The sequence below is a fragment of the Elgaria multicarinata genome, chromosome 4 (genome assembly GCF_023053635.1).
Source record: "Elgaria multicarinata webbii isolate HBS135686 ecotype San Diego chromosome 4, rElgMul1.1.pri, whole genome shotgun sequence".
Lineage (NCBI taxonomy): Eukaryota > Metazoa > Chordata > Lepidosauria > Squamata > Anguidae > Elgaria > Elgaria multicarinata.
The window spans coordinates 72,135,920-72,159,116 of NC_086174.1; the positions used below are offsets into that span (position 1 = coordinate 72,135,920).

Genomic DNA, 23,197 nt, shown 5'->3' on the forward strand with positions numbered 1-23,197 from the left:
GACGGGTCTTTTTCCCCATGAAGAAGCAACTAGGCAAATTTACGGACCAATAGTCCTATTGGCCTCAATATTTCTTTCCTCATTCTCCACAGAAATTGAATTTACACTCATAAAATCAAATAGGCTGCTTGAAAGTAAAGAAGGCTGCGCACCCACCACCACCACCAACCTTGCATCTCTTTCGACTGATCCAACAAAAGAGAAGAAACACATTGGTTTATTTCTTGGGCCGTTCCAAACAGTTTGGAAAATGGAAGGACCTCCTCCACCCCTCCACCCCCCCCCCCACACACATGCACTAGCCCCCACTCTCCAAAGCACCCTCTCTGCATTTCACTTTACTTATTAGCAAGTGCGAAGGGCAGGGGTAATAGCAGAAGGGGGAGGGAGGGCTCTTGCATTTTCCCTCTCCCTGTCCTTGATGTGCTGCAAATCTGTTAGACTTGTCAGCTTTCTAATGGCTACCGTAATGCATTGTTCAGCACAGGTCTGCAGCTCATTTTTTTCCCTAAGACACAAAGATGTTGGGGAAGAAATAAGCAGAAAGTTGGTAATAACAAATGGTTTTGCTGGCAGTACTAACATGGGATTGGATCCAATTGTGACGTTTTGCTAATTAAAGCAGTTCCCTCAGTAGAGTGGGAGGGAGCAACTACCCCTCCCCTTGCAGCACCCCATGCATCCCGAAACTCTGCTCCATAGGGCTGGGAAACCCTCCATAGCACATTTATATTGTATGGTTTTTTCTGTACGCCGCCCTGAGATCCTAGTGATATAGGGCGGGATACAAATGGTTTAAATAAATACATGCATACGTTTTTCAGTGGCACAGAGGGCTGCTGTCGGTAGGAGGGAGAAAATTTGGTTGCACTAGCACAGCACTGGATTTAAGCTAGAGAGTTGTATGCTATGCTGGCCATCTTCCAGTGGAACAGAAACTACTGGCAGAATTAATTTCCCCTCTCCCCTCCAGCCCCCCATGCACCACCCAAATCTGCTTGGAAGTCTCATTGCACAAGTGGACGTCTACCCATACGACATTGTATTTAATCCAGAAGGTGTTGACATTTCAATTTCTACTTATTTACTTATTCCTTATTCTTCATCATACAGGACCACAAAATGGAAGTGAAAGGAAAGTACAAAGAACTGCAGAGTCTGAAGAGCCATGTTGAAAAGCTATGCTCTTTCAGTCGGCCAGAAGATCACAATGTGTTCCAAAATAAGGCTGAAGATTGTCTCCAGCTCTATCAGGAGGCTAGTCAGGTAATTGACCACCGGCAAGATGTTCTGCCCCATCTCAAGGCCTTCCTAGATCTACATACTGCTGCATCACGTGTACTTCACCACTTGAGACAAATGGTAGAAACTGCTGGGAACATAGACAAGTCTAAATCTGAAGTGTTAGAGAAGGAGCTGAGTGAGGTTATTCAAGATGTCAGCAAACTGGAATCTAAAGCAGCCAGTTTGGATGCATCCCTCACTAAAGCTCAGTATCATCTAAAACATGGCAGCTCTGAGCAAAGGACCTCCTGCAGGACTATTGCTGACAGTGTCTGTATGGAACTGGAATCCATCCAGTCTTTGCTGGGAACTAAGCAGAGCGAAGCAGAAGCCCTTGGAGCTCTGCATACATCTGTCATGGAGCGAAAAGAGCATCTGTTAAAAAGCATTGAAGACCTCGAAGAAAGGGCTGACAAAGAAGGACTGAAAGAACCAAGCCTTCAGGAAGTTCAGCAAAGGTAAAACAGAAGTCACAGCCTATAACACTAATCGGGGTGGATTTTGTATTGGTTTTTAACTCATTTGACTTAAGAAGGTCATGTTCTGCTAATTGCATAGGTGTAGATGACCCTGATATTGTCCTTTATTCCAGTGTAACTGCATGAAGTCATGATTCTTATCAGGACCAGCACACTCGGGGCAGGAAGGATTAAATACATGTCTTTCTTCAAAAATTCCACACCACCTTCACCATGGGGGGAGGGGTTTAAAAAAAGAGAAAACACCCTCCATTGACTCTAGTGAGACAGGACAACATTCTTTTTGCATTTGACATCACTTTTCCACATTTCTGCACCTAAGACTACTTTCTGTGTCTCCCATACACATGTGGTTCCTTACAACTGGAATAGCGGGATCATTTTAATTCTCCTCCCCATCATAAATAATACTGCATTTGAATAACTGGAGAGGCTGGGTCTGTCCAGACCAACTGCATGAAATTTAGTGACTCCTAATTAGGTAAATGTTTCACCACCATCGAAAATACTCCCAAGAAGTAGTGCACTAAATAGTTTCAGACCTTGGAAACAGGTATGGATTGGACAACTTTCTCCTACAAAGATAGGCAATCGATCATGCAAAGAATTACTAGTCTGGATCCATTTTTTTTAAAAAAAAGTTTTGTTTTAAGTTTTGCTTATTTTGGTAACTCATGGCAATAATGCATTCAAATATATAAAGGACATACTTCCTCTGTACACTTTCTTTATAAAAAAGAGAGCCAAGGCACGAATTTGTATGTTATTTGCAAGCTATTTCCCATGGCAATTTCAATTATTGCATGATGAGCTCAATATGTGGAACAGCTATTTTCAGTAAGCACATTTCATTTCTGCTCACACCTTATTCAGCCTTGTCACTTCAAGCAATTGCAGAATAGTGTGAGCCAAGTTGGGAAGTGAAAAACCTGTCACTCTAATAACTGTTATTTCAATAACAGTCAATCGCTTCAATCCTAACTAGGCCTATGGAAACACAAGGTCTCTTTCCATTTATGGATGGGACTGAAATCCAGTATAGGATCCTCTCCCTCTACACTCACATAAGCACACTCTTCCAGAGGATGCCGCAGCATTCTAGAGCAGATTTGCAGGGGGCCCAAGGGAGTGCGGGGAGAAGGAGGCATCAGTGAAAGATGCCTCCCCTCATCTACTGGTGTGAGCCAAACTCTGCTAAGGGGATGGTCCACCATTGGGAGCAAATTAGGACCCAAGCCATGATCTACCGCAGGAGAGCTGGAGAAGAGAGGGGAATGAGGGGAGTACTGCAGTGAAAATGTAAGAATGTGTTCCCAGTTGGATTGTAGGCACTGCTGTCAGTGAAAGCAGGGGCAGGTGGTTCATCGGTGGAGGTTGAAAGAGTAGGAAAACAATAGGATCTTATAGAAGAAGGAAAACTTCTTCAGTGCTTGGGATTTAATTCTTGATTCACAAGCCTTTATAAAACAGATTATATCAAATGAGGTGCAGTCTTAGACATTCTTTGGTTTTCAGTGGTAAAATTAGAGATGTTGTGAGCATCCGACTGGGTCCAGGAGCCACACACGGCCACCCCCCTGAGCACAGTCGGGCACTCCTGACACGAGCATAGACCCCCCCACTTGAGTGCTTGAAAGCCCCCATCGAGGCAAGGCAGCTGCCTGCCCATGCACTGAAATCACCCACTTCCCTTTCCTGCATCAGTGGCAGCTGCTGTTGGGGGGAACGATCCTCTGTAAATTGCATCCTCCCCTCCCCCCGCCAATGGTGGCCTTAAAGGCCCCATTGACACAAGAGTAAAGTCGAGATGGGGCCTTTAAGGCCACCATTGGTGGGGATGGGGAAGTGTGCCCATCCCTAGGCATAAGGTTTTGTAGACTAGAGTCTACTGCATCAGATGCATGAAGTGTTATCCTAAGTTTGTGGATGTAGAGAAAAAATGTAAACAAAGCAGTGTTGATGGTAACACCCATATCTTGGCACTAATTACACCTCTAGTAAGATGAAAATCTGTTATCTCGATTCAGGCCACAGGTGATAGAATTGTTGAGTGGCCCACTGGATGGTCTGCTATTGTTGATGTTTGAGATTTTGGGGCAGTCTATAAGAAAAGAACAGGCCTACCACCCATGGCCTGTGAGAAGGATGGGCTGTAGATCATTGATGATCCCTTGTCGCTGTTTTAGCTGAGAGCTGTAAGTCAAAAGTGTCATCTGTCATTTTCTCTTCTGGATTCATCCTGGGGACCTTCCACACGCCGTACTGAAGGCGCATGCATGCACCCCAAGTACGACCCCAAAATGATAGTGTGTACTACAGCCAGAAGAGACGGAGGAGGCGGCGGCTGGGGAATCCGGGCGCGTCCTTGCCGCCGCCGCTGCCTCCCCGCCGGCCTCCTGCTGCCTGGGTAAGAACGACCCGGGTCGGAGAGTTTGGCTTCCACCTCCGCCGAGCTCTCCGACCCGGGTCGTTCTTACCCAGGCAGCAGGAGGCCAGCGGGGAGGCAGCGGCAGCAAGGACACGCCCGGATTCCCCAGCCGCCGCCTCCTCCGTCTCTTCTGGCTGTAGTACACACTATCGTTTTGGGGTCGTACTTGGGGTGCATGCATGCGCCTTCAGTACGGCGTGTGGAAGGGCCCCTGGGCACTGTTTAGTAGTCATCAGGTTTTTAGTAGATTTCCAATATAAGGTGGTTCATATAGTTGCAACAATACCTGCTATATGAGACTGGTCTGTGCTCAGGTGGATGATATATGACTCCTGTGCTGAAAGCTCTGCACTCTGCAGAAAGTTCTCCAATGGCTGCCGGTTAGCCACCTGAGCCATGTTCAAGAGTTGTTGCTGGTTTATTGCTCGAGAACAATTTATCTGAGAAACCACCTTCTCCTGTATAGGCTGTTCCAGTCTCTACGTTCTGTTCCAGTTCCTACATCCTCAGCTGTGATGCTCACAATGCTCTGCTCATTGACAGCAGGCAGGCTCTTGGTGTAGAGTGCTTGCACGGGCAATGCTTGTTTGCCCAGGCATTTCCCTGACCACTGCCTGCTACCCTGGTTATTTTAATGAGACTTTGTTGTTGTTGTTGTTTTAATGATTTTATTTATTTTATTTATTTATTACACTTGTATACCGCTCCCATAGCCAGGGCTCTCTGGGCGGTTTACAGAATGATTGCTTTTACTGTATTTTATCATGGTTTTATTTTGTAAACAGGCTTAGGATTTTATTTTTTATTTTTTAAAAGTGGTATAGACATTTTCTGAAAATAAATAAATAAATGCTAAGGTGAAAGTGGTTAGAGCTCTTACCTAAGTGAATGTTTTCTCCTTTCATCCTTTTATCGTAGGCTAGGATGTTATAATGTTAAAGTTCCATACTTATAGATATTTATGTGCCAAATTCTTACCTTGTGAAAAGAAGCATAGATACATATCTGGATGTAAAATTTCAGCTGTGAATACATGCACGTGGAAAACATTATGATAAAACTGGACGAGTGGATATTTCATTAGATTAGAAAAATATTTGCCAATGGTTTTTTTTTTAAAATGAGTGTGAAGAGGGATGGGTGGATGGAGATAGCATAATAATATTATGAGACATCTATATAAATTTCATACAAGAATTCCATTAATATCATCATACTTGCTCCAGAACTTGTGATGTGAAATCAGGCCTTGTGTTACATTTCTGCCTATGTTACTTTCACCTTCTAACAAATGAACCTTAAAACAAAGTGAAATGGATATGTTGATTTACAGATTAAGGATTTTTAATCAGTTGGATGATGAACTGAATTCTCACCAGCATGAACTGAAATGGTTGATGAGCAAAGCAAAGCAAATAGCTCAAAAAGACATCAGCCTTGCTCCAGCAGTTGACAAAGAGATCAATTGTTTGGAAGCCACCTGGGAGGATACTAAGAAGCTAATCCAGGAAAGGTAAGTATATAACTAAATACAATTTTTAGATTTTGGCCCAGAAACTTAACTTTGGTGGTTGAGGTGGGGTATCTTTCACCACCTTGGATTCTGGGATTTGTACCTCCTGTGGGAAAAAGTCCTCCACCACCTGGGAGAGCCCACAGTGGTCACCTTCCCCAAAGGTAAGTTTCTGGACAGAACAGAAGGCTGATGTCACAGTGCCAGTTCACAGAATCCAGGCAAGCCCATTGCAGCCAGCAGGATTGCAGGCTACTTGATCCTGCTCACAAGCATATGAATAGGTCCACTTGCTAATGCCATCACTTACTATAATGCCTTAATGTTTTCAATGTTTGTGAATCTTTCTAAATGTTTTTAATGTTTAGTATTGTATAATTATTGTTATGTTGTTGTTGTTGTTTTTGTTTGGTTTTATTATTTTAAAGTGCCACGAGGGCACTTTCAGTTGGGCAGTATACAAATCACATAAATAAATACCATTTACTATAATGTACAAATTACATTGTATAGTAAGAACTAGCTGATATACCTAGCATTGCCCAGGTACCTGAATATGTATAGTAGTAGTAGTAGTTATTAAAAGGGAGTTAAAGGCCAGGGTGATACAGTCCCTTCCCTTTTCTTCCCTCCCCTGCATGCAATGTAACAGACCAGGTACTTGCACATGTGGCAGCACTGAAGCCATGCAGAGTAGAAGGAGGCCTGAGATAGCCACTTACGTCACAGGCTGCTGTGATAACAGGGTTGGGAAGGAAAGAGGGAGGACTTGGCTGTTATCTGGGAGCCATCCTGAGCAGTCCTTTTACCGCTGCTGCACTGCTGTGGGCACCTGCAGAGTTACATGCCCCATGGCGGTGGTGGTGTATGTGTGTTGGGGGCTCAAGTTCAGGCCAACTCCATTACCCCTGCTCAGCCATTATGCCTTGAGCTGGAGAATCAGCAGTTGCAGTGGGGAGAAGGGGAATAAAGTCCTCATGTGGGCCACATGAGGCAGGGGTGGGGCCAAGCCTATAAAAGCTGGTCCCACCCAGTACTCAGCCTCTATAGCAGAATATGGATGATGACCACTCTGGCACCTTTTGGTGACTGGCATGTCCGAAGCTCCTGCTCCTTGTGAGTTTTATGGCTCCTGTGTCAGGATATGGTATGCCTTTGGAGATCCTCCTGCCTCATCTACTCAGAGTTCTATGGCTTTGATTAGGGATGACATGGGGTGGTCCCCCCACACTCTCAAAGAGAGGGGCCAGGTTTACCCAACTCCTGGCTTATGAGAGTGGCTCGCCCATAATGCCAGGCAAGTTGCCTGAGGTAAGGACATATAGATTCCCTCACTTTTCACATACAGATCCAGGAGGGGCTGAATATCCCTTATTGTTTAAATAAAGAGGCCGTAGTTTATCCCAAACTCTGGTGTCTGTGTCTTTATTCCATACTTCCTTCTCCACTCGCAACTGCAGCTGTTACAGCAATCCCGCGAGATCGCCCACGTGGCTGCACAATCCCGTAAGATCTATCAAATGCCTACACCTCCCATCATGCCTTTAGTTGCTTGGAGTTGTAGGCATCAGCATAAGTGAAGTTTTTAATTAATTAAAAGTAGTTAAAATCATGAAATATTGGATGTTAGATTTGTTTATGATCACTGTACAGGAAAACCTATTCGCGTGCCCAAGTGGATAAACATTTCTGGACATACAAACCCACACACATACTTTCAGCTGTATAGGTAGAGATTATCCCTATCTGCTTCTTTGTCTATGTACCTCTGTTTTATAGTCTCAGCTTGGAATTGAATGGAATGTTCCCATATCTTTCACTGGAATAAGATCATGGGAAGGGAACAATAATGCTATAAGAAATATAAATCATACTCTCTACCCACGACAGGCATCAAGATATATGTCAACAGATAGTTTTCCTTTTACAGGCAGGAGCAGTGTTGTGTCCTTGTTGATCTGATGAGAGACTATCAGAGCCTAAAATCCACAGTAACTAAAGCCATAGAAGTTGCCAGCAATATAACAATGACCAAGGCCATGTTAAAAGACCAGGAAGATATGAGATGGGTTTTATCAAAGGTAATTTTAAATATGTTCATCTTAGAATAAAGTTGATAGTATTCATTCAGTTAATTCTTTAACTGTACACCTGGATCACGATGTACATCTGCAATGTGAAACATGTCTACATAGTTCTAATTACAATGATAATTTAAAGGTTTGTAAGTAAGTTAAATATGAAAATCTCTACTAGCCCTGATCCAGAGAGTTAGTCATCATAGAAAGTTTAAATGATACTCTAACCTTAAAATGAAGTCCCTAAGAGAGAGCTGGGTAATATCATGAGGTCCAGAGGTCCTTTTTGACACCCCCCCCCCATGGGCCGAGACCCTCCCCTACCGGTGTCAAAAACGGGAGGGGGGAATAAAAATGAAAAAGCACAATCCTATGCAAGTCCAAGTCCCATTGTGTTCAGTGAGGATAACACCTTAGTAGGTGTTCTTAGGATTGCATTCTAAAAGTGAATAGGCAGAGTGGATGGTGGACTTGTTTACAAATGTGTCTAACAAGCACATGTTTCTTTTTACAGCATGAAGCAGCCAGGAATGAGCTAAATGACAGACAGACTGAGTTGGATGCCTTCACTAACAAAGGAAAACACTTATTAGCAGAGCTGAAAAAGATTCAGAACTGCGATCCCCTGCTGGTGAAAGCTGATATGGACAGTACCGTGGACAAATGGCTAGATGTAAGCACTGTATTAGATATGGGCCTAATCTACACCAAGCAGGATATTGCACTATGAAAGCGGTATATAAAAGGCAGGAGCCGCACCACTGCTTTATAGCGGTATTGGAGTGCACTGACAACTGTAAATAAAAAAACTGTTGGAGCCCATTGACACATACCACATACAGCTTTGATGTGCTATATCCTGCTTTGTGTGACTCCTGACTTTTATATACCGATTTCATGCCACTTTCATAGTGCAATATCTTGCTTGGTGTAGATTAGGCTGTGGAATTTGAAAAGCTGAATCTTGCAGTGTTATATATTGCTTTTGTGAGGAATATGCTTAGATTTTGCTTTTCTCTTGAATAACTTAAGTAATCAGTATGACTTAAATTACTTGAATAATGGGGTGTATATATAATTAGAATTAGGCTTCATTATACATGCACTGTGACTTTCAAGACTGCATGCATGTCTGAAAAGTTTTATTATTTTTATTTATATTTGCATCCCAACAGTTCTCCAAGGAACACAACACACACACATACACATATATCCCCCTGCCCAAATTTTATCTGTAGAACATCCCTTTGAGGGAGGCTCGATAGAGAGAGAGTCTGAACATCATTCAGTGAGTTTCATGACCAACCTGGAATTTGAACACAGATTCCCCCAGTCTAAGTAAAACACTATATTCAGTACATTGTAGCTTGTAGAAAATGCAAAAGTAATTGGGAATATGTTTTAAATGCATTTTGGCAAAATATATCTATTAATGAATAAATTAATGAAAGGAGAAAGAGGAGCAGACAATGGTACCACTGGCAGTTTTTCCCCTGAGGCTAATGGTAACTTGGAGGGCAGAGATTCCCATTAGAATTTCATCAGGGTTAACCTCCTTACCTGCATGCCATAATCTCAATACTGATCTGGCCCCACCCAGCTGTTATTCTTACAAAAAAGCAGACAAATGTATTCATGCATTTAACTTACTGACTATTTTGGCCCTAATACAGACAGGCTTGAGGTGCAAGAGGAGGCGTTGATGAGAGCAACCACTAAATCCAAACACCAGATTCAGACAAGCACAGGCACTCACTCATATACCTTTGCAGAAAAGCAGAGAAGTCACCAAATAAGTGGGGCTTCCATGTATGCTTCTGAGTAGTGGTGGTTACTAGGGGGAAAAGAGGAATGGAGGGGGGTCACTGTCAGTCAGTGCAGTTAGGCATACAAGATAGAATAAAGCTGCCATGAACATTTTATGGAGAACTGGGGTACCTGTGTCAGAAACAGCAACCACTGCTATGACCTCAGAATCTCCAGAATCTGATCCCTCCCTCCACCCCCTGCTCTGAACCCTTGCAAGCTGCTGCAAAAGGAACTGCTCTGGCTTTTACCTGAGGGGAATTAAATTCAGCCATGGAGGGAGGGGAAAGGTTGTATTGCAGTGGGAGGCGTAGGGATACAAGAAATCCTGTGGCCTCTCCAGCCTCAGCCCAGTCCCCACCAGCAATGCCTTCTCTAGACAAGCTCAAAGGCCCATTTAGAGGGGAAGGGAATGTAGAAAGGAGGATGTACAGGTGAAAATCACCTCCATCCGCCTCTCAGCTTGCTGGCAACAGCCCGACAGGGCACTGGATACTTGGAAGCCTCTGACACTGCACCCTTAAAATACTTAAACAAATAAATTCCTGTTATTGGCATAAGTATGCATTTGATTCAAACCTTGGTGAAAGTATTTCTTTCTCCCTGTGGCTGTGCTTTGGTACCTTGGCATAAGGTTCTGTAACCTACTTCATCAGAACCCACTTCATCCAATTCATCAACAGGGTGTTTTGGGAAATATACGTTTAGGCACCGTTGGATCCTGACTGTTAATGTGTTTGCCGTTTATGAAGGAACTGGTGATGCAAAATTAAAAGATAGTAGCATACCTTCCAATTCCAACTTGTAGAAAAGTCAGAGAGAGAAATTAACATAGCAATCCTACGTGTGTAAGAATGAGGAAGGTCCACAGGGGACAACCTGCTACTTCCAAAGACCTGGCAGTTTCTGATACCAGTTTCCATCCTAACTGCTGCCCCAAGTTTGGCTACCATGTAGCCATTGGCTCCAAAACTTAGTTGAAAATAATCCTTTGAAAACACTGTAGTTGGGAAATAGGAAAGTGCCCTTGTCATACCCTACGAAGAATCTTTTTTCTTCTGTAGAACTTTAGGAATTTGAGCTATATTCATACAAAATCTCTCAATTTCTCTCTCGAGTTTTATCCTAACCTATGTACAGATTTCCATTATTCCCAAGCAGCCAAAGAGAGCTTCTCTCTATGCTTCTTTCTCACAGACTACTCAGGTGGCATGATCAGGAGGGTGCTCATGGTTTGTCTTCGCAATCACCATGAGCATTGCTCCAATGAGGGTGTGCCCGGGGCAGAGTTTATCAACTAATTGATTAAAACGCACATGATAAATTTATCAAGCATTCTTTAATCAGATGAAAGCACTAATTGTTTTCTTCCATTGCGTAACAGGTGTCAGAGAAACTTGAAGATCGCGTAGATAGGCTGAGCGTTAGTGTTTCCCTGTGGGAAGATGTGCTGGCAGGCGGTGATGATATTGATGGATGGTGCAACAACTCCATCTCGCAGTTGAATGACATCATAAGCAACTTGGCCAGCTGCCAGGGAATTGATGCCTTCTTGGAAGAATTTCAGGTGCCATAAAATATTTGCATTCAATAAATGCGCACACAATAAATATGCAGAATTTTCAGGTACTAAATTATCAGCAGAAGTGAAAAGTGAAAAGATCAGGAAGACTGATCTAGACTCTGTGCTTATGTGTTTAACAGTAAAATGTCCTCCGTTGCAACAAATGTGTTGAGGGAAAGCCTTGGCACGTTGCATATAAAAACATATCGCAACTCCCCCCAGTATACCTGCCAGTGGGGATTGAGCCAAGGCTGAAAGCCAAGATTTATCCTCCACAATGTCCAAAGTTAAGTGCTTTACTTTTTCCTTATGAATGAATGGCAACCATTCACTGATCTAGGAGAGATTAATGAGTGTACTTAAGAATATCACTGGATGTTAAATGATTTTTTTTCCCTTATGTGCTCTTTTACAGATTCAGACTGACCACAAAGAACAGAATTTGGAGCAAATCAATTCAAAAATATCTGAAATTAAAGAACTGATAAGTACAGAAGCACTTCCCACAAACCTTCAGGTAGGATATAGTTTTAACCAATTACAGCCTGTACTTTATTCCTAGTGCTAGAGATGTTGCTACAAGGAGCCAATATAGTAACTTCACACTCTTTCAGTCTCGGGTTTTCCTTTGGTTTGATTTTAATTAATAACTCAAAATCTTTGTAAACAGGTGGTTCAAATGAGGGTTTTATAATGCTATCGCCCTGCTTCATTCACAGAATTTTACAGGGGGTCCAGTCAAGATTGTCATCCATTAGTAGCCCTCTCATGTTTTTCCGCTGCTTCTTCTGTTGTTGTTTTTCTCACCACAGAAAATCCTTTAAGAAAAAAAGATGGAATTCCTGCCCAATGTCTTCTGATTAGTCATGCTAGGGGCCCTCCATCTGGAAACACCCAGTGTTTCAGTTACACAACTATATCCAAAGACAGAGGGTCACGAGTTCAGTATCTGATATTTCCAGCATAAATCATCTCAAGTAGCAAGGCCAGAAAAAAATTATCAGTATGACATTTTGGAGATACAGATAAAAAACACCACAAAAACAGCAAAGCTGACCTAGATGGACCAATGCTCTGTCTCAGTATAAGAAAGCTTTGTATGCTCATGTGTATGTCACTTCTACTTGATTGATTAATTTATTTACTGACTGATCCCAAAGACTTTGGGCATGTCTAGACTATACTTTTTCCCCGGGGTCATCCCTGGGTCATCCCTGTGTGTCCAAATGATGCACAGAGGATTCCGGGGTCAACCAGGGACAACCCCTCCATTTTCCCAGGATAACTGCTTCTGCAGTTATTCTGATTTTTGCTACAGTCCCAGGAACATCCTGAGGACCGCGGCTGGTGTGGGTGCCCATCCCAGCTTCCCCCTTACTTCCCGTGAGTAGGGGGCTGGGCACGGAGCTGTTCGGGGGATTGGCTCCATATTCTTCAGGGGTGGGGCAGCAATTTTACCATCCTAGGAATGGCGGGGGGTTGGGCACGGCTCCTCTTAAGAGAAAAAACCAGCAGCTGTGACGTATGTCACACAGCCATCAAGACGCTGGGGGAGAATTGTGGAAGCAAGTAAGTCCGCGATCCTCCCCCTACCTACCTCTACACCCTTAGGTATAGACATGCCCTTTGAATGAGTAACATATTTTAAAATCAGCTAATAATATAGAATATTGTTATCTAGAATACACTGTGTAGATCTTCTTAAAGCCCCTGTAAATATTTTAAAATTGTACACAAGAAAATGATAACAGCTAATCCAAACAAAACAAAATACTTATTTTTTTTCAATTCTATAAATATAACATTTCAATAAGCAATACCATAATTATACTATCATGATCAATTTAGTAAATAAGTACCAGTAAGCATAGCACCCATAATTCATAATCACATGGTAGAGTTCTAGCATTATACCATTTCAGACTGAAGGAGGAAATCATGTTGGAATGGTTTCTTGTGGAAAGTTTCATTCCCTGCATGTAGAAAATTAGCTCAATTAGAGGACAAACCAGGCTAGAATCCCCCCTGAATGTGCTAGTTTTGTAAATTAATGTAGATTTATTTTTACCCAAGGGAGCATTCAAAAACACAATCCCCCTCTTCACCTTCAAACTGAAGTTGTACAATCTAGAAAGGATTCTATCACAAGATTTTGCTGAATGTGTAGCTTAGGTTAAAGTCTTTCCCAATTTCCATCCATTTTCCTTACTTCTTGTGCTTTTACCATATTTTTATAAAACCTAAGACCAAATGGCTGCTTATATGCCTGTCAATTTTACAAACTTATGTAGGAATAAACATTATTTCCAGTTGAATTATGATAATAACAGGGAGGGTTCACCTTAATGCATCTGTATTTATATTTAGTTTTTAGAAGTTGATTTGAGGAAAAAACTGGTACATGTCAAAGAAATGTGTGAGACAGCAAAAGAAACACTGAAAGATTTCAATTCTCAGAAGAAGCAGTTACATACCTTTGTTAATCAGATGGAAGACTGGCTTACCAAAATGGAAGAATCACTTTTAAGCTGCTCTCATAGCCAGGATCCAGCAGATCTAAGTGCAGTCAAGGTGGGTAGTATAAAAACAATCTAATATTTTAATAAACTGATGGTAACATATTTGCCCTGCACCCCAAAGACATGAGGTATCATCACTGTTGTCAACTTTATTGAATGGGTGTTTTGAACAAATTTCCTATTTAAAGCTCTTCACTCAGGCCCTTATGGATATTAACCAGCATTTAAGAAGGATTTAACTCAACATAAGTGAAAAGGAGGAGGTCAGCTTAAATTCAAACTGGGGAAAATGAGGCAAACCATTTTAATTATCATAAAACACTGCAGATCCCATTATTATACCTAACATATTTTGAGCAGAATAGCTCTTCTTCAAAGTTGATTGTATTTTCTGGTTTTCTGTGTGTCAAATTATTCTGTCCTCAAAGAAAATACTAATCACTTAAGGACAGAAGGATTTCACACAAGAAAACCAAAAAGTACTATTCTGATGTGCAGGAATTTGAAGCTAAAGAAGAACTCCCAGGGCTGTAATGCTTTCTTGCCTCTTATTTGAAGAAAACATTATGAAATGTGTAATCACAAGCCAGGAAATGTGAATCTCAGTAGAAACACTACTATTTGGAAATAATATACAGTTGTAAACATCAGATTGCTGCCAATCCACATGTTATTATTTATTTATTTGTCACATTTATATCTCACCTTTTCCTCCAAGTTGCTCAAGGCAGTGTACACACACACCCTCCTCACAATAACACTGTGGGGTAGGTTAAGGTGAGAGTCTGTCACTGGGCCAAAATCACCCAGTGAGCTTCAATGGACAAGTGGGGATTTAAACCTGGATCTCCCAATTCCCAGTCCAGTACACTAACCACTACACCACACTAGCAAGAGTTTATGTAAAAAAAAGATTGAAATCCTTTTGAATTATTAAGGCAGATGTGTCCTCCCTGCTGTAATTTTTAATAGGGGAGAGCTAGTTGATCCTCTTTTTGAAATCCTTTGCAAGATAAGGGGCTTCCAAAAATGTGTTGGGCAGGGTTTGGGAGCAGAAGGGGACCAACTATTGTAACAACATTCGGTGGCCTTGTGTTGGATTTAAATTGCAAGCCACTTTGGAAGCCAGTACTTTAGGATGTGTTGACTTAATATCACAAATTTGTCCTTCAGAAAATGCAAAAGGAGCTTCAGCAACAGCAGAGCAACTTTGATTCCACACAGGAAACCCTGAACTGCCTCTGCCGCAAATATCCATCTATGGAGCTGGAGACACTTGGGGGCAGTATCACTTCACTGATAAAGAAGTATGAGGCTGTGAACCAGCTAAGCTTGAAAACGCAGGCTGCCGTGCAGGAGTCCCTGGAAAAACACTTCCGAGGTGACAGTTAATATATGAGCCCCTGTGCCTGTTTTCCCTACCCAGTGCCTGTTTGTATTCCCTTCCCCTCGTTATTGCTTTACTATGATTTTAGTAGAATGTAAGCCTATGCGGCAGGGTCTTGCTATTTACTGTTTTACTCTGTACAGCACCATGTACATTGATGGTGCTATATAAATAAATCATCATCATCATCATCATCATCATCATCATCATCATCATCACAGGAGTGCATGAAATTGCTTGAGGTGATCATGGTTGCCATTGCCATCACTAACTCATTTTTGTGAGTTTGGGGAGGGGATCTATTTTTCCTTTTATGGGAGGGGTTGGCAGGGCATGTTAAACAGCAAAGCCTCAGTTTGAAACCACCTGTCATCTTCTGTTACTTGGAATCTTTCTGAGACTATATGGGGGCCCAGGGGCATTGTGGGGAAATAAAGGTGATGGCTAGAGGGAAGAGCTTCAGTTCCAAGTTATTCCAGCTGCCCAAGGAAAATGTTCTTTTTTTAAAAAAAGTGTTGCGCCCCCCCCCCCCAAAAGGCATGTTAAAATATTCACTATTCAAAAACAAAAACCCTACTTTGCTTTCTGTTTTCTAATTCTGTTGATATGCCATGACTGTATAACAGGTACCATTATTTTTATAACATCTAGGTGCCTTATCAAAGAAAATTGTGTTATTATTTATTATTATTTATTTATCATACTTATACCCCGCTCCTCAGCCAAAAAAAGGCTCTCAGAGCGGCTTACACTTAGGAAAAAAGACATGACTCTATCACCCATCCCTGAATTAGAAGCTATGCTTTTGTAGAGTTTTATTTTTTACAGTATATTTTTTACAAATAATTAAAATAAGAATATTCTTGTTGACTTCTGAAAATAGAATATCCGAACTGACATGATTATTTTTAATACAATTGTATTTTGTATCTATCCTCCTTTTTTAAAAGAGTCTCTACATGGATTTCAGAATTGGTATTCTCATCTGAAGGCTGCTGTAAAAGACTTAAGCATTACTTCTGGGGACAGTAAAGCCATTGAAGCAAAACTCCATGAACTGCAGGTATGGTTAAAAGGGATGACCATAGACTACATCGCTCAACTTGCAAACCTATTCCACTAGCATGTTACCTCATTCATGACAACCCACCATTTAAAAAAAAATTAAATGTGGTTTTCATGACATGTGAACCAGAATATTATATCTGCATTGTTAAAATGAACATTCCATAAACATAGACTAATAAAACCTAATATCTATATACTGTCAAAACTGGTGCTGGTGGTCCATTTCATAGAAGTGACATGTTCCTTGACCAGAGAGGGCTTGCAAGCCAAGTCGTTCTTGTCTATATAATGTTCATGGCTGCATGTTCAGCACTTGTACTGCAAGCAACCCAAAAACAAATAACTGTTTTCTCAACCCTTTTTTAGGCAGAGCAACCAGAACTGTCCACATTATACCAAATGTTGTCATAACATATGCGTTATATACATTATATTAATGGTCATTTGATTTCCCATACATAGCATGGAATTTGCCTTTTTCACCATTGCTGTAACTCTGTCAAAGAATTATTCACCATGATTACAAGATCTCTTTCCTTGTTATTTTCTGCCAGTTCAGATCCCATCAGTGTATATATGGTTAGGATTTTTATTTTATTTTATTTTTTTGCCACAATGTATAGCACTTCATGTGCATTGAACCAAGTGGAGGCAGGTGGCTGTGATTTCAGTGGGGCTGTGATGCCACTCTGGGTTTTAATCAGAACATCCAGAATTCTAAAGGAGCTATCCAAGGTGATGAATCCTATAATTAATTAATTTTAATTTTGTAAACCGCCCAGAGAGCTTCGGCTATTGGGTGGTATAGAAATGCAATAAATAAATAAATAAATAAAAATACACAAAATAGGTTCAGCATCTTGGATAGTTCCTTTAGAGTTCTGGCTGGTTCTGAGTGAAATATAGAACGGAATCACAGCTCCACTGAAATTGGAGCAGCCTGCCTCCACTGATAGGACTTCAAGTAATTTTGTCCTCCACTCACCCATTTTGGAGAGATTCTTTTGGAGAGCTTTGCAGTTTTTCTTCTTCTTTCACCATGCTGGATAGTTTGGTGACATTCATAACCAGGCTACTTTGCTGCTCACTTCTGACTCCAAATCATTTATGAATAAATTAAATAGCACGATTTCCAGTAAGTTGGAGGCTTCCCTCTTGCCTCTCTTTCAAGAATACAGGATAGTATTTAAGGAAAATTCTCTAAGCATTCAGGGTGATATATAGATTCAGATAAATTACATAGTGCATAGTTCCTGGGATTGTACCATTCCAAAATATAAGTGAGGGAAACTCTCCATTTCAATGGAAAATGTGTTTATCAGGGGTCCTCTCCCTGATATACCGAGGATGCAGGAGGCATTACACACAGTTTATTTTATTAGGGATAATAGTCAAACCTGCGTTCTGAAACCTCTACTAACATTCACCATCTAATCTGCATCTAACTGATTGACTGACTAATTTGCATATGTAGATTGGATCAGTTTTATAAATGATTGCTTAAAAGGATGAATGTTAGACACATTTTCCCTTTATTTCCATTTCCCCACCACTCTTCCTTTACCCATGTAAACTGCATATTTGTTTCACTCAGAAAGTGTTGGACTCTGTTAGCGAAGGAAGGAGCAAACTGGGTGCAGCTTCCCGGGAAGGAGAACAGTTGTGTAGTTACCTGCCCAAATCTTCAGTGACTGGCATCCAAGAACAGATAGCTAAAGCTCATCAAGATTTTGAGGGGTTTCTGAAACAGTGCTTGAGAGATAAACAAACTCTGGAAGAATGTGTTGCTGAACTGAGAAGGTAGGTTGTTTGAATCAAATGTCTATAAGATATTTTTTGTATAAAATGTGCATATACTGCCTTATCCTATCCTATCCTACTGCCTACCCTATCCCAGTAGTTCAAGGTCTCAGGTGGAAGTGTCTCCCAGCAGACTATTTTAGATCCTGTTAACTGGAGATGCCCGGAACTGGAACTAGGAGCTTATGCATACAATTCATGTGCTCAACCACCAAACCATGGCTTTTCCTAAAAAGAAATTAAATAGTTTAACAAAAGAAAAATTATGTCATATAACTCCAGTATGGTGTAGTTGTTACAGTACTGGACTGGGACTCAGGAGATCCAGGTTTTAGTCCTCACTCAGCCATGAGGGTCACTGGGTGACTTTGGACTGGTCACTGACTCTCAGCCTAACCTACTTCACAGGATTGTTATGTTGTTGTGAGGAGAAAATGAAGAAGAGGAGGGAGACTTTGTAAGCTGCCTTGGGTTCCATGCAAAGGGAAAGCAGATGGGGTAGAAACGTAGTAATAATATAATAATCCTCAACACTGTGAAATCATTGGTAATAATTTAAAAATGCATTGGTAATGATTTCCAAAGCTTTACAGGGAGTAATAATCTGGATCCTCCACATTCCATGGAAATAGCATCAGCAACAAGTCCAATAATAATTATCCTGCCCATGCATTCATAGCAGACAGTATTTCATTCTGTTTCCCACTGTTAAAATGGAAACTTCATTGAGATGGCTCTTTCCTTGAACACTGCACATTCCCTGTCAAATCTGAAGGAGGAGCCAGTGTGCTGTAGTGGGTAGACTAGGAGTTGGGAGGTCTGGGTTCTAGTCCCCACTCGGCCATGGAAGCTCACTGGGTGACTTTGGACCAGTCACAGACTCTCAGCCCAACCTACCTCACAGGGCTGTTGTTGTGATGATAGAAATGTAGAGGAGGAGGATTATGTACGCCGCCTTGGGTTCCTTTGAGGGGAAAAAGCAGGATACAAAAGCAATAATAAAACACAACTCTGGCTCTAATCACCCGTTCCTTCTGAAAAATCTATAACCAGGGTAATAGAACAGGGCAATAGAATAACCAGGTTAAGATGTTCGACACTCTGAATCACAATGGAAGCTCTACTTGGGTATTCATCCCTCAACACTGTTACAGTACTGGCCATGCTTGCTGACCCTACATTCCGTTCTTGTGACTCCTCCCTCCCACCATCCACATTTTTGAAAGAAAGTCCCTCCCCCTGCCTACATGTAGGCTCTTCATGTGATTTTGAACCCTGCACGAGTAGGTTTGTAAATCAGGTGGGGAGCTCCTACACACATAGAGTGGGCTCCCCGCTGAACACCTTACCCCAATGCATGGATGGCAAGAAAGAGGCAGGGCAATTGAGGACATAATAGTGCTGATGTTGCCAGAGAACACCGTCCTGTTCTCCCTCTCACACAATTGTTAATAAGGATGTAGAGAATTTGTAAAATCGTTTGTCGGTATTTGCAGGTTGTCAGGTGCCTTTCTTTCTGGTTTCCAGTCATTGACAGAACTGGGTTGTTGTTTTTCTAATTTCCTAAATTTGCGCAAAATCACATTTGTGCAAATTTGTACTTGTGAAAACGCGCAATCCCTCCATGGGCATTTTTATACTTTAGCCTATGGAGGAAATGTACATTTTTGATTGGAGTTTTTTATTTTATGTATTTTTCTATGACTAAATTTGCATAAATTCCTGGAAATGGTCCACACGTCTGCAGACTCTGTGCCACTCAAGAAAAGTTGGTCTGCTGCAGAATTTGTGCACCAGATCCATAGAAATCCCGACTTGCTTGATTCCTTTGTGGATTTCTCCGACATTCCTAATTGTAATTGCATGAGGAATAACACCTAAATAGTGCTTGAGTGAACAATTCTTCCATTACCTTCATTTTCCTAATTGACTGGTAATAAACCTAGCTGTAGCGGTTTAGAATTGGGAAAGTTCCATTCTCACTGTAATTCCCAAGGTCTTGTTTGACATATTTAGATCCTTGTTGAGTATTTTTAGAATAGTCGTCATTACAGAAAAATAGTCTGTGTGCCATTCTCAACCACTTAACGGTAAAACATGTATCCAAACCAGTTTCTTTCTCAGCGATGTTATCTACGTAGTAACTGAATGCTGAATTCAGTATTTATCTAGCAACAGCTGTACAATTATGCTATTGTTTTGTTTGTAGCTTTGAGGATCTGTGCAAGAACCGGAGTCTGTGGCTCCATGAAATGGAGGAAAGGATAAGCACAGAAGCTTTGGGCGACAGCAAACAGCATATCCCTGATAAGAAAAACGAGGTGCAGAAAGTAGAAGCATTTCTGGAGGAGCTTCTAGTTGCAAGGTACAAAACCATCTTTACTAACCATCCCCTGTCTTGTTGCCCCCACTTGAATGATCTTCCAACAGTTATAATAATCCTAAATTGTTTGCTTCGTGTGTATTTTTATCACTATAACAACAGAAGACTGGCACTCTGTAGAGTGTAATATTTATAGAATCCAAGAAAGAATTGACATTTGAATTGGGTCTACTTTTAAATATTTTGGTTCAAATTATTTATTTATTTATTTATTTATTGCATTTTTATACCACCCAATAGCTGAAGCTCCCTGGACGGTTCACATAAAATATCTATCTATTAGCTTAGTAGTTAAAGACAGTCCCCTGTATTTTGTTAGGAAAAGTAGTTTTCATATACTATAATTTGCATTATGTTCTGTGATACATTTTCTAGTACCTCTAAAAAAATCAACAAGGAAGACTTAAACATAATCCACATGTAAAGTTTACCCTCATCTTTTCTACTTTGTGCTGCATTCACCTCCAGCTGCATTATCAGCACCTAATGCTGGTAATATATACAAATATGGCACACAAATATACCAACAATCCATCAGTTTCAGTTTCCTGAACAACTGTAATTCTGTCAGGGACTGGGGATAACATGCAATATGGTCTTGCTATTTACTGTGTTATCTGTACAGCACCATGTACATTGATGGTGCTATATAAATAAATAAATAAATAAATAAATAATAATAATAATAATAATAATATTTTGTCCCAATTGCTATATTTATAATGATTTATAATTCTTAGGTCTTTTTTTCCTGTGTATCCTTATGTGAAGCTGTTACCATTCTTAACTTAACCATATTTACTTAATTTCCTGTAACGGTATCGATTGTCCATAGTTTGCCACAGTTGTATCTACACAGCTACGTTTATAACTCAGATACTTTTCTCCCCAATTTTAAACTTTTTGTTTAGAGAGTCCTTTGATAAACTTACTCAGAAGGCACAGGCTTTAAATGAAAAAGGATGCAGTGCTGGGCAGGAGGTCCGTCTGGCTTCTCAGCATTTTTCTGCTTATCAGAACCTAATCAAAGCAGTAAAGGAAAAGCTGCGGGCCTCTCAGGTGGCCCTCCAGGAGCACCAAGCTTTGGAAGAAGCTCGGCAGACCATGTGGACATGGGTGAAAGATGTGCAAGAAAAGCTGGCCTTTTCAGAGGGCACCATTGGGAGCAAAGTTATGTTAGAGAAACGGCTCTTGCAAATCCAGGTAAAGTATCAAAATAATGGAACTGCTGCTATCAGAACTATTGCTGTAGAATACCAGAGGTATCAAACTCTTGTTCTAAGTAACTTCTTAAGGGAGCAATCTTATGTCCCCTAGACAGCATCTGGGGGGAATAGGATTTTTCATTTTTCTGGCTCTGAGCTCCGAGACAACACTCCCAAATTCAGAGCCAGGAAACTGTGCTCCCTACCTCCTCCCTCTTGCAGCTAGTGTGGAGTAAACCACAGGGGCTGCCTCTGTGCTCATAAAACTGAGTGCAGAGAGGGCAAAAGGGGGGCATTCCCTGGGGAGGGCAGAAGACCACAGAAGCTGCTTTTGTTGGCCTCCTTCCTCCCACTCCAATGCTCCCTGGTAGATGCTCAAAACTGAGCATCTTAGCAACATCTGCAGGGCAGATGGAACATGGAGAAGAGGATCCCCTCCATTCTCGGTCTGCCCTATATAGGATAAGATACCAGTAAATCCCTAAGGTCAGGGGTTTGGTACTCAGGGTGCAACACCTAGGAGTGTGCCCTAAATTTACATACCAGTTCAAACCTCCCCAAAGTTAGCTGCAATCTAGGAACTACTACTAAAGGAACTACTAAAATTGCATGATCGTGCCTGTTTGTTTCTGCGTGTGTGTGTGTGTGTATGCGTATGCAAAAAGGTAAGACAAAATGGGCAATATCCAGTGGAGACTGCCTACTAATGGCCAATCCCACCAATTCCTTTCCTCAAATGATGCCCACCACTCGCAGAACAGAGATTTAGCACTTCTGAGTGCAACCCAAAACAAGTAAAAGCACTTGTTTCAGAGCTCACATAAGGGAGCTCTGCTGACCTTCCCTGTTCCAGAAATGCTAAATCTCCATGAAGGAATTGGTGGGTGCTGATTGTAGAAGGGTATTGGCAGGGCTGCCTGCTCATGGAATGGAAACAGCGGTGGGCCCCGCTGGTGAATTGGCAGCATTGGATACTGCCTATTGAACTGTATAAAATTGCTAAGATAATATAAAAGCCAGAATGACAACTGCAATAAAAAAATCTAAATATCCACCATACATAATATCTACTCAACCATGTGGATATTCTATCATTAATTAAAACATCTTTATGTGACAGTGAAAAAGGTGGAGGGTAGGGGCTGAGCAGACTTCTCTAAAAGAAGAGTTTCACAATGTGGAATGTCACCAGTGAGGAAAAGGATCAGAGATGGAAAAAGGAAGAATCAGAAGAATGCAAGGAATAGTACGGAGGCAACAGGAAACTCTAAAATTGTCTTGCGTCTTAGGACATCCTTTTAATGAAAGGCGAGGGAGAGGTCAAGTTAAACATGGCCTTTGGCAAAGGTGAACAAGTCCTTAAAAGTAGCAACGAGGAAGGGCAGAATGTGATACAGAACCAACTGCAAACATTAAAAGATCTCTGGAGCAGCATTATCAGCACGTCCGTGAGCTGTCAAAGGTAAGTTCTTTCAACTGCTATTCTAAAATGTGATCATAAGTTTGGTAATTTTCTTCATTAAGAGAACACCTTACTTTGTAATTGTCTGAATTAAAATCACAAAAGGAAAGGCCTGTGATCCCCAAAAGCTTATCTGGAGAGTCGAGGACCCTCCAGAACAGTGTATGTTTGGATATGGAATACTGCTGGGGGAGGGAAGAACTGGCCAAAATTCACCAGCC

The 23,197-nt window shown here is 41.4% G+C and overlaps 1 protein-coding gene across 1 annotated transcript in view; it reads left to right on the plus strand.

The window, feature by feature from the left end:
- The window catches only part of SYNE1 (spectrin repeat containing nuclear envelope protein 1), a 356,826-nt gene that overhangs the window by 127,677 nt on the left and 205,952 nt on the right, over positions 1 to 23,197 (plus strand). The window contains exons 39-51 of the mRNA XM_063124531.1: positions 1,114 to 1,742; positions 5,525 to 5,704; positions 7,635 to 7,785; positions 8,297 to 8,455; positions 10,973 to 11,155; positions 11,568 to 11,669; positions 13,520 to 13,723; positions 14,845 to 15,052; positions 16,009 to 16,121; positions 17,721 to 17,926; positions 20,136 to 20,291; positions 21,221 to 21,512; positions 22,804 to 22,976. Coding sequence (XP_062980601.1) covers positions 1,114 to 1,742; positions 5,525 to 5,704; positions 7,635 to 7,785; positions 8,297 to 8,455; positions 10,973 to 11,155; positions 11,568 to 11,669; positions 13,520 to 13,723; positions 14,845 to 15,052; positions 16,009 to 16,121; positions 17,721 to 17,926; positions 20,136 to 20,291; positions 21,221 to 21,512; positions 22,804 to 22,976 — 2,756 coding nt within the window. The remainder of the gene's footprint in view (positions 1 to 1,113; positions 1,743 to 5,524; positions 5,705 to 7,634; positions 7,786 to 8,296; positions 8,456 to 10,972; positions 11,156 to 11,567; positions 11,670 to 13,519; positions 13,724 to 14,844; positions 15,053 to 16,008; positions 16,122 to 17,720; positions 17,927 to 20,135; positions 20,292 to 21,220; positions 21,513 to 22,803; positions 22,977 to 23,197) is intronic.